This window comes from Heterodontus francisci, chromosome 38 (assembly GCF_036365525.1).
Source record: "Heterodontus francisci isolate sHetFra1 chromosome 38, sHetFra1.hap1, whole genome shotgun sequence".
NCBI lineage: Eukaryota > Metazoa > Chordata > Chondrichthyes > Heterodontiformes > Heterodontidae > Heterodontus > Heterodontus francisci.
This window is the reverse complement of record NC_090408.1, coordinates 17,130,755-17,146,414: the sequence shown is the minus strand read 5'-3', so window position 1 is coordinate 17,146,414 and position 15,660 is coordinate 17,130,755. Positions and strand designations below refer to the sequence as shown.

The following is a 15,660-nucleotide window of genomic DNA, read 5'->3' as shown; positions in this document are numbered from 1 at the left end:
CTGTCGCTCATTCCTGGCTTGCCAAATGAAAAATGTCACCGAGTATGCAAGGCCTGGGTCCCTGGGGGATTTTCCTCCTTCTGCCCCCACTCACTGTTGTCTCTTGGTCCACATGCGGAAGATGGCAATAGGTCCTGAGAACAGGCACTGAAGGCCCGGAATTGGTCAAAGCCTCGGCCTTCACTGGAAGGCTTCCTTTTGATCTTTGACTCCCTCTGTCCCTTTAAGGTCTCTCACTGCTAGAGTTTCCTCACTCATGCTGGCTCCAGGAGTGTTTCCCGCTGTCAAGAGCAAGCCTGCTGCATGCAAATTTAGCCCAGAAGAAGACAGGACGCCTTCCCCACAATGGAGGCAGCGCATGATAAGTTTCTGATATGAGCTGTCAGGGAGTAAGGATCCCTTCCCACACCCCACAGTCAGAAAATTACAATGCTCTCTTATTGAGCAGATCTCAGCATTACTCAGTAGCAATGATGTGCAAAAGCTGAAACCTGGAGTTGCCTGCGATATAACCACACCACTAAATGGGCGGTATCACATGGCCGCCTGTTATCCACCACACCTAATGTTCGGTTCTAGTGAAGTTAACAGAACTGACTGTTCGATGGGGAGTGTAACGGGAGGCCGATCCGATAGTTCCAGTTTTGGGCTGTAGTCCAAAATGAATTTCCATCGCTTTATTTCTTAAAAAAATCCAAGCTAAGTAATACTGGAATTTAGCTTCCAATCATCAGCTTTAATCTGACTCTGAACAGTTATGGATTTAAAACACAGAATTGTCCAGAAAAGTAGTTTGTTCTATAAATGTATCAAACTCGCAAAGAACCATCATCCTAATGGACCAAGGTGTTCTACTTGATTGTGAAAACAGTAAGCAGTCCTGTAACGTAACATATTTGCCGATATTAATGTTAATTTGTTTTGCAGGGCAACTGTACCGCGAAAATTCATGACAAAAAGGCTGGGTGTCACCGACCTCCAACCGATTCACTATTAGAATCAGTGCAGGAAGCCAAATCCCAACTGTCTGACCAAGCCCACTCTGCTGTTCCACACTAGTTTGTCATAATGAGTTCTGGCTGAAAATACAATCAGAAAAGCAAGCTGACCAATGTCCATTTTTCATTCACTAACGTAAGTCCGGACTGAGTTTGTGGAGAACGAGGGGATAAAAGAGCAGTTAACGATTCTCTGGGTATAAGCTTTGTAAATTAACCCCTGCTGTCAGGGAGAAGAATAAATTCCTCCTCATTTCCTTCCATTCTTATTAATTCTCATGTCAAATAAGGAGCAGTAGCAAATATAAATAAAGCAGATGAATAGAACTGATAGGGGGAAGTTCGGAAGCCAAATGACCTACTGAGCGAACATGGCATTAGTTTCTGATCCTCTTACACAGTGGTTATCTATACGTCACTTCATATATCACTCTTCATTGTCTGCAGCAGGCACACTTACTGTAATTAAAGACAATTCTTGGAATGACATCATCCTCCTTGGAAATGAGCTGAGTAAATCCAATTGTATATAAAGTACTTGCTGTCAGCAACAGGTAACTCAGAAAGCCCAGGTTCATGGTGGCTATGGACAGGCAGTGGACCTTAATGCTCGGTTGCCCCTGGCTTCGTGTCCTCAAAGGCCTGGAATCACTTTGTAATCCACAGGTAAGCTACGCAGTCTGGAACAGCTCAGCTGAGCTTTCAGAGGGCTGGGACAAATGCTGCTTGCAACAGACGATCGCGATTTCCCAAACCAGTTTCCACAAGTCAAACCAGAGCCAAACAGGTTTCCTATTTCCCGAAGCGGAACCTGCAACAGGAAGAGTGAGCAAAGGAAAAGTTAGAATTGAATCAATTACTACAAAAGTAACATAATTGAATGTCAAGGCACAAACTGTACGAACGTTCCTCAAACAGCTCACAAACTACAACCACATTTAAACAGTGTCCATTCTCTTATATCAAAATCATCACCACACCATCCTCTCCAATGCCTCTCCCTCGCTGTCCAGCTGGGTGGGACTGTCCTCACCTGGTTCCATTCCTATCCATCCTATCCACAGAATCACCTTCAATGGTTTCTCTTTCTTCTCCAGCACAGTTACCTCTGGTGTTCCCCAAGGATCTATCCTTTGCCCCTCGGCGACATCATCCAAAAACAAAATGTTGGGTTTCACATGTACACTAATGCCACCCAGTTCTGCCTCAGCACCACCTCTCTCGACACCCCCACTACTGCTGTTCTGTCACATAACTTGTCTGACTTCCAGTACTGGATGAGCAGAAATTTCCTCCAACTGAATATTTATTTTATTTATTTAGAGATACAGCACTGAAACAGGCCCTTTGGCCCACCGAGTCTGTGCTGACCATCAACCACCCATTTATACTAATCCTACATTAATCCCATATTCCCTACCACATCCCCACAATTCTCCTACCACCTACCTACACTAGAGGCAATTTATAATGGCCAATTTACCTATCAACCTGCAAGTCTTTGGCTGTGGGAGGAAACAGGAGCACCCAGCGAAAACCCACATGGTCACAGGGAGAACTTGCAAACTCTGCACAGGCAGTACCCAGAATTGAACCCGGGTCACAGGAGCTGTGAGGCTGCAGTGCTAACCACTGCGCCACTCATTGAGAAGACCAAAGCACTGTCTTCAGTTCCTGCCACAAACACAGTTTCCTAGCTGCAGACATTATTCCTCTCCCTTGGCCACTGTCTGAGGCTGAACAAGACTGTTCACAACTTTGGTGCCTTATCTGACGCCCGAAGAGCTTCCAATCCCATATTCACTCCATCACCAAGACCACCTTCTTCCACCTCTGTAACATCGCCCGTCTCTGCCTCTGCCTCAGCTCATCTGCTGCTGAAACCCGCATCCATGCAACTCCAGTGCAGTGCAGCCTGGCTGCCAATACTGCATACAACTCCCAATTGATGAGGGCCTGTTAGACAGGCCTGTGCAAGACGACTGCAGCCTAACTGCTCCTCTTACCTCACTGAATGAGGGATCCAACAGTTCAAACCTGTTGCTTACCATGGTGCATAATTTATTTGATAGCAGCAGGCCTGGAAACATGCAGTTTCTGGGGAGATTTATTAGAACGTAGGTCTTACAGATATATTAAATATATTAGTTTAAAGCCATGCGGGGCATTCAGTAAGTTAAATAAAGATGAATTTGAGTTCCTCTGATTTTAAACCCCATTAAATTGCACTTCTGACAAATTGGGGAGTTAAACATCACTGACATCCAGGAAAACCAGAAAAATCTTGCAACTCAGGATAAAATCAAGTTACCAGGTAAGGATAATAGGAATAAGTGAAAAAACAAATATAGATTTTAAGAATTAAGAAAGATAAACATATAGAATGGGCTTCAGCATAGTTGTAGAGATGAAAACCAGTCTTTGCCTACATGCAGCAAGACCTGGACAACATTCAGGCCTGGGCTGATCAGTGGCAAGTAACATTCATGCCACTCAAGTGCCAGGCAATGGCCATCTCCATCAAGAGAGAATCCAACTATCTGCCCTTGATGTTTAACACCATTACGATGGCTGAATCCCCCACTATCAATATCCTGGGGGTTACCATTGACCAGAAACTGAACTGGACCAGCCACATAAATACTATGGCTGAAAGAGCAGGTCAGAGGCTGGGAATTCTGTGGCGGGTAACTCACCTCCTGACTCCCCAAAGCCTGTCCACCATCTACAAGGCACAAATCAGGAGTGTGACAGAATACTCCAAGTTGCCTGGATGGGTGCAGCTCCAACAAGACTCAAGAAGCTCGACACCATCCAGGACAAAGCAGCCCGCTTGATCGGCACCCCATCCACCACTTCAACATTCACTCCCTCCACCACCAATACACAGCGGCAGCAGTACGTACCATCTACAAGATGCACTGCAGCGACTCACAAAGGCTCCTTTGACAGCACCCTCCAAACCCATAACCTCTACCACCTAGAAGGACAAGGGCAATAGGTACAGCATATGGGAACACCACCACCTGCAAGTTCCCCTCCAAGTCACTCATCATCCTGACTTGGAACTATATCGCCATTCCTTCACTGTCGCTGGTCAAAATCCTGAAACTCCCTCTTTAACAACACTGTTGGTGTACCTACAACACATGGACTGCAGTGGTTCAAGCAGGCAGCTCACAACCACCTTCTCAAGGGCCATTAGGGATGGGCAACAAATGCTGGTCTTGCCAACGCCGGGCACGTCTCAGGAACAAAAAAAAAATTCTGTAACTAGGAGATGCTAAGGTCTTTCTGGTTACTGAATGATTTTCCTTATCTGCATTTATCCTGGTTTCAATGATTCTTAAATAAGATTTCCCAAAATAATTTATCAACATTAGAGTCTATAATTGAATAGAATGGTTCATTATAATAAGCTGGATTAAACCGGCTTTATGTTGCTGAAGGTGCATTTTTTCCCTTGGTTTAATGTAGTCCATGTGCTATTTATTTTTAAATGAACTGAAATCTGTCAAAAGCTGTATAAAACGCTAGTTAGGCCACAGCTGGAGTTCTGTGTACAGTTCTGGGCACCACATTATAGGAAGGATGTGATTGCACTGGAGAGGGTGCAGAGGAGATTCACCAGGATGTTGCCTGGGCTAGAGCATTTCAGCTATGAAGAAAGACTGGAAAGGCTAGGGTTATTTTCCTTAGAGCAGAGAAGGCTGAGGGGAGATATGATTGAGGTCTACAAAATTATGAGGGGAATAGATAAGAAGAAACTTTTTCCCTTAGTGGAGGTGTCAATAACCAGGGGGCATAGATTTAAGGTAAGGGGCAGGAGGTTTAGAGGGGATTTGAGGAAAAATGTTTTCACCCAGAGGGTGCTTGGAATCTGGAACACACTGCCTGAAGGGATGGTAGAGGCAGGAACCCTCACAACATTTAAGAAGTATTTAGATGAGCACCTGAAACACCATAGCATACAAGGCTACAGGCCAAGTGCTGGAAAATGGGATTAGAATAGATAGGTGCTTGGTGGCCAGCACGGACATGGTGGGTCGAATGGCCTGTTTCTGTACTGTATAATTCTATGACTTTAAAACAGTACATGCAGGAATTTACTATAAATACGTAACTGGTGTGTTAAAATAACCAAGAAATAACACCTATCGATGTTCAAAAAGCTTTGAGTGGTCCAGCTATCTACTATAATTGATCCACATAATCAACCAAGCAATACATACACGCACAGACAGATATGATTATTCACTTTTATATAAACATTGCATTAAGCTACCCAAACTGCGTTATGCTGCATTCACCGCATTATGCTGCATTCACTGCATTATGCTTCACACACTGCATTATGCTGCATTCACTGCATTATGCTTCACACACTGCATTATGCTGCATTCACTGCATTTTGCTGCATTCACCGCATTATGCTGCATTCACCGCATTATGCTGCATTCACTGCATTATGCTTCACACACTGCATTATGCTGCATTCACTGCATTATGCTTCACACACTGCATTATGCTGCATTCACTGCATTTTGCTGCATTCACCGCATTATGCTGCATTCACCGCATTATGCTGCATTCACCGCATTATGCTGCATTCACTGCATTATGCTTCACACACTGCATTATGCTGCATTCACTGCATTATGCTGCACACATTGCATTATGCTGCATTCACTGCATTATGCTGCACACATTGCATTATGCTGCATTCACTGCATTATGCTGCATTCGCCGCATTATGCTGCACTCACTGCATTATTCTTCACTCACCGCATTATGCTGCACACACTGCATTATTCTTCACACACTGCATTATGCTGCATTCGCCGCATTATGCTGCACACATTGCATTATTCTGCATTCACTGCATTATGCTGCACACATTGCATTATGCTGCATTCACTGCATTATGCTGCACTCACTGCATTATTCTTCACACACTGCATTATGCTGCACACATTGCATTATTCTGCATTCACTGCATTATGCTGCACACATTGCATTATGCTGCATTCACTGCATTATGCTGCATTCACTGCATTATTCTTCACTCACCGCATTATGCTGCACACTGCATTATTCTTCACACACTGCATTATGCTGCACACATTGCATTATTCTGCATTCACTGCATTATGCTGCACACATTGCATTATGCTGCATTCACTGCATTATGCTGCATTCACTGCATTATGAACACGTTGCATTATTCTGCATTCACTGCATTATGCTGCACACATTGCATTATGCTGCATTCACTGCATTATGCTGCATTCACTGCATTATTCTTCACTCACCGCATTATGCTGCACACTGCATTATTCTTCACACACTGCATTATGCTGCACACATTGCATTATTCTGCATTCACTGCATTATGCTGCACACATTGCATTATGCTGCATTCACTGCATTATGATGAACACGTTGCATTATTCTGCATTCACTGCATTATGCTGCACACATTGCATTATGCTGCATTCACTGCATTATGCTGCATTCACTGCATTATGCTGCACACATTGCATTATGCTGCATTCACCGCATTATTCTGCATTCACTGCATTATGCTCATATTCACTCACTAAAATCGGTAAATTGAGTAAAATACTGGCTTTAATCTACAGCCGTAACCGAACAAACCCTCCTCACATATCTCCTATCCACATGTCCAATGTGCTGCTCCCTCACCTCCTTTCTACCTCATTGACACAAATTCATTTCTCAGCACTTGTGAAAAACCTCTCCTGTAGCTCCATCTAAAGCAATCGATTTTACCACTGTTTCCTGCTCGCATCATTCACACAATAATTACCCTCTCTCAATGACTATAGACAGCCTGTCGAAATAAATACGACAGCATGAAATAGAAATTTGAAAAAAATAAGAACTTGTATGGGTATTAACTTGAACATCAACATTTGCACAGCTAGTCACCACTACCATAGAGTAGGATGAATTCTATCAGCAACTTACTGTCTCTGAGCTATCTTAATCACATCTGTAATACTTAGACCTTGGTTCTTAGGAGAACTCACAAGGGGTGATTCCACGATCCGGTTTTCCTAATGAGGAGCGCTGTGGGCCATATCTCCCAAGATATGGTCCCTCCTGTGAGGAACGCTCTCCACCTAGCATTGGATCACGGAAGCTCCCCTCTGGTTACCTCACCTGCTATTGAAAAGCACAGGGAACTGCGACATTACCTGAACAGTCTGTTGAGTGTAAGGCATGAAATGAAATTGGAAGCACAAGCTCTGTGACTTTACTATGACACAATCTCATTTCTAAACAGTGCTGGTTAAGTGATTGACAGTTCTAAGAAATGAGTCAGTCCAAATCAGCATTAAAAAAAAAACCTGACGTGCTTAAACAGACTGACTGCACCCTGAGATAATGAGTAAAACTTGCTTAACCTTTGCAGCACTAGTCCAGAAAATAGTAGCAACATTTGATTATAAAGCCTGTACGTAATGTGCAGGTAGGTGTGCTACACTGTCAAATGAAACAAAGTTAACCGAGCTTGGTTTGCTTTAATCAGACAGAGTTTAGAGTTGAGATTTTGTCAATGTGTTGATCTGGAATGCACTGCCTGAAAGGGCGGTGGAAGCAGACTCAACTGTAACCTTAAAAAGGGAACTGGATAAATACTTGAAAAGGAAACATTTGCCAACAATGGGGAAGAGGAGGGAATTGGGGCTAATTGGATAGGAGGAGCTGGCACAGGGACTATGAGCCAAATGGCCTTCTTCTGTGCTGCATGATTCTATATGACCTTTTCTATTCTACAACATACCAGACCCAAACTGACAGGGACCAGATCAGACTCTGCTTTTACTACTGGTTCGCAGCTTTGGTTCTCCTGCTAAACCCTCTGAGGAATAATGACGAAGTTCAGTCTTTCAGGTACACACTGGCTCTGTAACAACAGAAAATGCTGGAAATGCACAGCAGATCAATCCGAATTCGCAAACAGAATAGACAAGCTGCTATGTTCCAGGTGTGTGCCATTCCATCAGAACTTATTCTGATCAAGTGTACACACCCAAGGTGTCACAAACTGTCTTTTCCCTTTAGGATTTAAAGTTTTTCCTGTTCTGGTTTCAGATTTCCAGTTTTTCTTTTTCAGTTCACTAGTTGCCTCTGTCACAGGTGAGAGATCTGTCCTGTTTAGCACACGCGCAGGCAAACAGGTTTATCTCCTGTGGCATTCAATACATGGAGTCAACCCTAAGCAGAGCCTTCAGATGAGGTCAGGTTAAAGTGCAGGGGATAATTACACCAGAGCATGCAGATGTAATTCATTTGCTATTTCAAAGTTTTACATTCTCAGATAATAAGGCAGTTCCTGCCCGTGTACAACAAGACCTGGACAACCTTCAGGCTGATAATGGCAAGTAATATTCATGCCACACGAGCGCTAGGCAATGACCATGTCCAACAGGAGAGAATCTAATCACCTCCTATTAACATTCAATGGCAATATCATCATTGAATCCCCCACCATCAACATCCTGCAGGTCACTATTGACCAGAAACTTAACTGGACCAGCCTTATAAACTCTATGGCTATAAGAGCAGGTCTGAGGCTAGGTATTCTACAACAAGTGAATTACCTTCTGACTCCAGAAAGCTTTTCCACAAGGCACAAGTCAGGAGTGTGATGGAATATTCTCCACTTGACTGGATGAGTGCAGCTCCAATAACGCTGAAGAAGTTCAACACCTTCCAGGACAAAGTAACCTGCTTGATCGGAACCCCATTCATCACCTTAATCATTCACTCCCTTCAGCACCGACACACAGTGGCAGCGGTGTGTGCCATCCACAAGATGTAAAGCAGCAACTAGCCAAGGCTCCTTCGACATCACCTCCCAAATCCGTGACCTCTACCACCTCAAAGGACAAGGACAGCAGATGCATGGTAACAGCACCACCTGCAAGTTCCCCTCCAAGTTACACACCATCCTGACTTGGAACTATATTGTGGTTCCTTCATCATCGTTATGTCGAAGTTCTGGAACTCCCTCCCTAACAGCACTGTGGGAACAATGTCACGACACGGACTGCAGCAGTTCAAAAAGACAGCTCACCACCACCTTCTCAAAGGCAACTAGGATGGGCAATAAATGCTGGCCTAGCCAGCGACAGCCACATCCATGAATGAACAAATAAAAACGTTTGTTCTTATTCTTATGTAATATTTGATTTGATATTATTACCAATACTTTATTTAAAGAAGTATCTTCTGCTGGTGCATACTTCTGATCAACTTTTTCCATGATAAAATTTCTGTCTACATTTAAATCAGAAATTGCCTTCATAAACTTGCCATGCTGTAATCACACCCTCCCGCCAGTAGTAGAAGTTTGTCAAGTAAAAGTGTCTCATCAAAGGTGCAAACTGAAATTACCAGAGAGAATAGCAGAAGTGTCAAGAGTTCTGTTGTTTTGAAAAAGATACTGCAGGTTAAATGGTGTGTTGTAAACTAGTCAGATCAGTTGTTTTCTTTAATCTTGCTTCTTCATAAACTTGATTTGTATTATTTAGCCTGACCTTTCAGAGTGTTACTTGTCCATAGTAGCAGAAACTGAGATGTGTGTTGATATCCCATACATTTTCCAGTAAGCGAGTACATAGCTCACCCAGGTCACATTACAATCCAGATTACTTTGTGCATAAAACCACATTTGTATTAAAGGAGAGGAAGTGCTTATCTATGGAAGCATCGTTTCGCATTGGGTATGAGAAAAAGTACCTGCAGTAGCTTGAATCATAACAATTTGGAGACATTCTCCCTGATATCTGACCTCCGCTACAGAGGTTTTCAACTACTGGTTAGTAAATTAAGATTTTCTCATTTGCCACTGAGCCATTATCTACAAAAATGGGGCAATTCAACATTTACAACAATCTTAGTAACTTTTCCCAGCGCCTTCAAAGATCTGTGGAAATGAATCCCACCCAACTCTCTCTGTTCCTACACCCACTTTTGAAATTGTCTCTCCTCATTCTTCCTTCCAAATGTATCTTTACACTTAAATGCATTAAATTGCATCTCCCATGTGTCTGTCCCATTTCACCTCCTGCTCTGGCAGCATCGGTGGAGAGAGAAACAGCATTAACATTTCAGGTCGATCAGAACTCCTGATAAAAGGACACAGACCTGAAACATTCACTCTGTTTCTCTCTCCACAGATGCTGTCCAACCTGTTGAGCGTTTGGAGCATTTTCTGTCTTTATTTGAGATTTCCAGCATCCACAATATTTTGCTCTTGTATGAACTCCTGAAGTCTGTTACCATCCTCCTCACTGTTTACTATATTTCAGAGTTCTGTCACCTGCAAACTTTTAAATTATGCCATGTAAACCCAAGTCATTAATATATATCAAAAACAGCAATGGCCCTAATACCGACCGTGAGCCATACTACTGTATACCTTCCTCCAGTCTGAAAAATAACCACTTACCACGACCAACTGCTTTGTTGGAAACGACACATACCCATAAACATGACTAAGCTAAACATGTGCCATCAGTCCACTTGGCATCAAAGTAGTTTATCATTTGGCTCATACAAGGCCAAGTCCCACAACTTAAAAAACATTTCTCTTACTTTTTCCTTTAAAAGATGGTTAGCAGCATCTTGTCACAGATAAGAATCCAGATAGAGACTGTGCATTTATGTGAAAGTGCCTGAAAACAGAGTACTTCACTGGGCACTGGACTGTGCTTGTGCCTTTCAGCTTATTACAATATTACATATAGAAATGGACTAGTAGCTTGGTGATTGCCTCAAAAATGGTAAAATAAGATGCAACCTCCAAGAAAACCTCTGCCAACAGATTCGGTCCCTGATATATAGCTCTGCTTGTACACATGATAGCCCAAATGAAAGTGATAGCCAGCAATCTGGCTTCAGACAACAACACCTCACTTACACATCATCTTCTTTAAAGTTCTTAACAGGTGTGATGCACAGCTTGTGACTAATAGGTTTGCTTGCTTTCTACAGATATTACGCAATTCTATCAAGAACAAAGATCTTAAAAAAAGACATCTATTTAAAGCCTCAGCATACTCAAAATCACATGGTAAAATCATTTCAGGCCTTGGGCTTGATTGTGTTTTTGGCTTACTGAAAGAGCAAAGTGTAAACTCCTGAAATTAGATGATATTATTTGACGACTCAAATCACAATTTGCAAACATGATCTAATCCAGCCAGTATAGCAATCGCGTCTTGTACCATCCAGTGTACACAGGTATTGTACTACATATATTCAGTCACCATAAACATATAGCGACTGTACACACTAGATCACCATGAACAAATATCGTTTTTTTTTAGCTCAAGTTTTCTGTTATTTCAGTTCCTTAAACAACAGCTGCCTCTGTTCCATGGCTACTTGACTGTTGATGAGGGGTCGTTCCACCACATGGCCTGCATACATTTAGACTGGATAGATTGGAGAGGTTGGGACTGCTCTCCTTAGAGAAAAGAAGGTTGAGAGGAGATTTGATACACGTGTTCAAAATCAGATAGGGAGAAACTCTTCCCATTGACAGAAGTGTTGGCAAAAGTCACCGATTTAAGGTGACTGGCAAAAAAACCAAAACTGGCATGAGGAAAAACTTTTTTACGCAGCGAGTGATTCCGATCTGGAATGCATTGCCTACGAGTGTGGTGGAGGCAGATTCAAAAGGGAATTGAACAGAAAAATTTCCAGGGCTAAGGGGAAAAGTTGGGGGACTGGGATTAGCCGAGCTGCTCTTGCAGAGAGCCGGCACAGACACGACAGGCCGAATGGCCTCCTTCTGTGCTGTAACTATTCTATGATTCTATATGGTTGGTGTTGTCTGACTGTCAAATTACAAAAATAACTCTGTCAAGATGTTCTATTTTCCAGTCCAGTCTCAGAAAGATCAACGTTTCAGACTGCTTTGTGTAGATACATTAATTCTCCAAGGACTACAGTCATTTAGCATAGTTGATTAAACAATAAAATAAGATGGAAATATTCAGGTCCCATTCATGTATCGATAGACCCATTTCCCATGACTTTTACTTTTCATCCCTATTAGGATTTCCAACCTCAGTCATCGAGCTTCAGTTTGCAGATGACGCATGTGCGCTTACTCTGAAACTGAGCTCCAGATCATTGTCAACTCCTTCTCCAACGCATATGAGAAAATGGGTCTTTCACTATACACTTGGAAAACGAAGGTCCTCTTCCAACCAGCTCCCACAGCACAACACTTCCCCCTGTGAATCAAGATCAATGGCGAGATCCTGGAAAGTGTGGATCATTTTCCTTATCTTGGGAACCTCCTCTCGGTGAAGGCAGACATAGTTCATCATCGACTCCAATGTGCCAGCTCAGCCCTCCGCTGACTGAGGAAGCGAGTATTTGAGCATCAGGATCTCAAACCCGAGACTAAGATCATGGTTTACTGGGCAGCAGTGATCCCTGTGCTCCTATGTGCTTTGGAGACTTGGACAACCTACAGCAGCACCTCAAAGCACTGGAGAAATACCACCAGAGGTGCCTCCGCAAGATTCTCCAAATCCGGTGGCAAGAAAGGTGGTCCAACAGCTGCGTCCTCTCCCAAGCCAACCTGCCTAGCATTGGGGCACTAATCACCCAAAAGCAGCTCCGCTCGGAGGGAGTGCACAAACCTCCAAACTCCTCATCAACCTGTCCCTTCAAGCACTACCTGTCCCTCATGTGGCAAAGTTTGCATATCACGCATTCAACTTATCAGCCATCTCAGAACCCATCAAACTGGAGTGGAAGCAAGTCATCCTCGATCCCGAGGGACTGCCGAAGAAAATTAGCATCGCCACAGACTGTCATGTTACTGTGTCAAGTTTTGGTCTCCTTACCTAAGGAAAAATATACTTGTCTTAGAGGGAATGCAATGAAAGTTCACTAGATTGAATCCTGGGATGAGGGAATTGTCCTATGAGGAGAGATTGAGTAGACCAGGTATAGAGCTTCTTGAGTGAATAAATCAGAATTCTGCTTCTGATCACTATCCAGTGAGTTCTGCTGGATATTTTGTGTGTCTGTGTGGACAAGACTGGCCTTGACTGTGATGATGTCCGCAGTCAAACAGTCAAATAGCCTGTCACCACTCATTGTCTAGGTTCCCACAGAAAGAATGTCCACTTGAGTACCACCAGAGCCATATACCCAGCACGGGGACAAGACAGGAGGGCAGAAAAACCGGAAACAATAATAGAAACTAACAATTTCTTGGCAGAAAGGCATATTCAGCAGGTATCAACAAAAGAGCAAAGGATGGTCGATTTAAGTCCCTGCCAATTAAAAAGATAAATGGAGAATCACCTGGACTTTGAAGGACTCTCAACTTTGAGGGAGTGCAGAAAGACTCTTTGAACCACCACTCCTGTTGGCCAAGCTTCAACTATATCCGACGTAAATGTGTGGCTCATCATATCTTGCCAACTCAAGCAGGGTGTGTTATTATAAGAAGTCATGGGAGTTGTGGAACAAAAGATAATGAATAGAAATGATAAATAGGTTAAAATGTCAAGGAAACAATATTCCTGTGACGATGTCCCTGTGTATTTTGGCACAGGTGGAGCATTGGGCAACTAACCTCCTCAAATACCTGTGACAGTTTCAGTGAGAGCAGCATTAAAAAAACCTGGACCATTTTCAAGTTGACTGAAACATCAATTAAGAGATGTCGCCATGCACAGGACAAGTGGTTTCCATTACAATTAAAACCAAATTAAAAATATAACTGGCTGCTTTAATGTATCTATCTCAATCATTTCATTGATTCAACACCAAGTTAAAAACGTCATGCTGACAGAGACGACCTATTGACTTGTAAAATGTGCATACAGTGTATTACTTATCCATCATTCAGCATGTGCTCAGACTGCAGCTCTCTATTTAAAGAGCGTGTATTTTGATTAGCCCCAAAATAGTCCTGCAACACTGTTTCATTCTGCCGTTTAGGTCATGGACTTAATGTTAGTTGTTCAGAGGTATTTGAAATCAAATTGGTTCCAGAGTCATTCAGTAAAGCCTTTGAGTACTTAGCTCTATTCCAGCTTAAGTACTAAAATATGTCAAATCAGTAGATTCCATAACCAGCAAGTACAAAATAATGAGGGGAGATGGTAGTGTAGTGGTAACATCACTGAAACAGAGGCCCTCGAGACACAGGTTCAAATCCCACCATGCTGCAGGTAGAATTTAAATTCAATTAATTAATAAAAATCTGGAATTGAAAGCTAGTCTCAGTAATGGTATTGTGAAACAATCATCAATTGTATTAAAAACCCACTTAATTCACGAATATCCTTTAAGGGAGGAAATCTGCCATCCTGACCTGGTGTGGTCTACATGTGACTCCAGATCTAGAGGAATGTGGTTGCTTCTTAATTGCCTTCTAAAATGGCCTAGCAAGCCACTCAGTTGCCAAGGGCAACAAATGCCAGCCTTGCCAGTGACACCCACATTCCACGGACGAATAATAAAAACTTCTTTACCATCCCTCATAATTATGGTGCCAATTAAAGAGCATCTGGCAAAACAAAAATACTTTCATTTCTCCCTTCATAGAATTACATACATAGTTACATAGGATTTACAGCACAGAAACTGACCATTCAGCCCAACTGATCCATGCTGGTGTTGTTGCTTCTCTCACCTCTCTTCATTTAATCCTAGCAGCACGTCCTTCTATCCCTTACTCCTACTTGTGTTTATCTAGCTGCCCTGTAAATGCACCTGTGCTATTTGCTTCAGCTATTCCTTGGGTTCCCTCCTGAAATCTCACTCTCTAAATTCCCCCTCTGAACCTCTCTTTTCTCCTTTAAGATGCTCCTTAAACCTACCTCTTTAGACCAAACTTTTGGTCATCTGCCCAAACATCACCTTCTGTGGCTCAGTGCCAAATTTTGCTTTATAATACCCCTGTAAAGTGTCTTGTGATGTTTTATTACGTTAACGGCACCAAGCAAACCCAAGTTTAGTTTAGAGATACAGCACTGAAACAGGCCCTTCGGCCCACCGAGTCTGTGCCGACCATCAACCACACATTTTATACTAATCCCATATTCCTACCACATCCCCACCTGTCCCTATATTTCCCTACCACCTACCTATACTAGGGGCAATTTATAATGGCCAATTTACCTACCAACCTGCAAGTCTTTTGGCTGTGGGAGGAAACAGGAGCACCCGGAGAAAACCCATGCAGACACAGGGAGAACTTGCAAACTCCACACAGGCAGTACCCGGAATCGAACCCGGGTCGTTGGAGCTGTGAGGCTGCGGTGCTAACCACTGTGCCGCCCAAGTTGTTGCTGTTGTGATAGTGAGTTCTCCATTCCAATGCACTCTGGGTAAATAAGTTCCTCCTCAATTTCCTATTGGATTTAATAGTGAATATCTTATATTTACAGTGCTTAGTTTTGGTCTCCCCTACAGGCAGAAAAAAACCTAGTTTTGTCTACCCTATCAAACCCTTTCATAATCTTAAAGACCTCCATCAAGACACACCTCAGCCTTCTCTTTGCTAGAGGAAAGAGTCCCAGCCTGTTCAGTCCTTCCTGATAGTTATAACCTCTCAGTTCTGGTATCAAGCTTTTAAATCTATTTTGCA

At 42.9% G+C, this 15,660-nt stretch overlaps 1 protein-coding gene across 9 annotated transcripts in view; it reads right to left on the bottom strand.

Annotated features, from left to right (window-relative positions):
- The window catches only part of sema4ba (sema domain, immunoglobulin domain (Ig), transmembrane domain (TM) and short cytoplasmic domain, (semaphorin) 4Ba), a 448,919-nt gene that overhangs the window by 114,490 nt on the left and 318,769 nt on the right, over positions 1-15,660 (bottom strand). For all 9 annotated transcript variants that reach the window (XM_068017745.1, XM_068017746.1, XM_068017747.1 and 6 more), the window contains one exon: positions 1,459-1,809. In XM_068017745.1, the coding sequence (XP_067873846.1) occupies positions 1,459-1,576 (118 nt within the window). In that variant the 5' untranslated portion in view covers positions 1,577-1,809. The remainder of the gene's footprint in view (positions 1-1,458; positions 1,810-15,660) is intronic.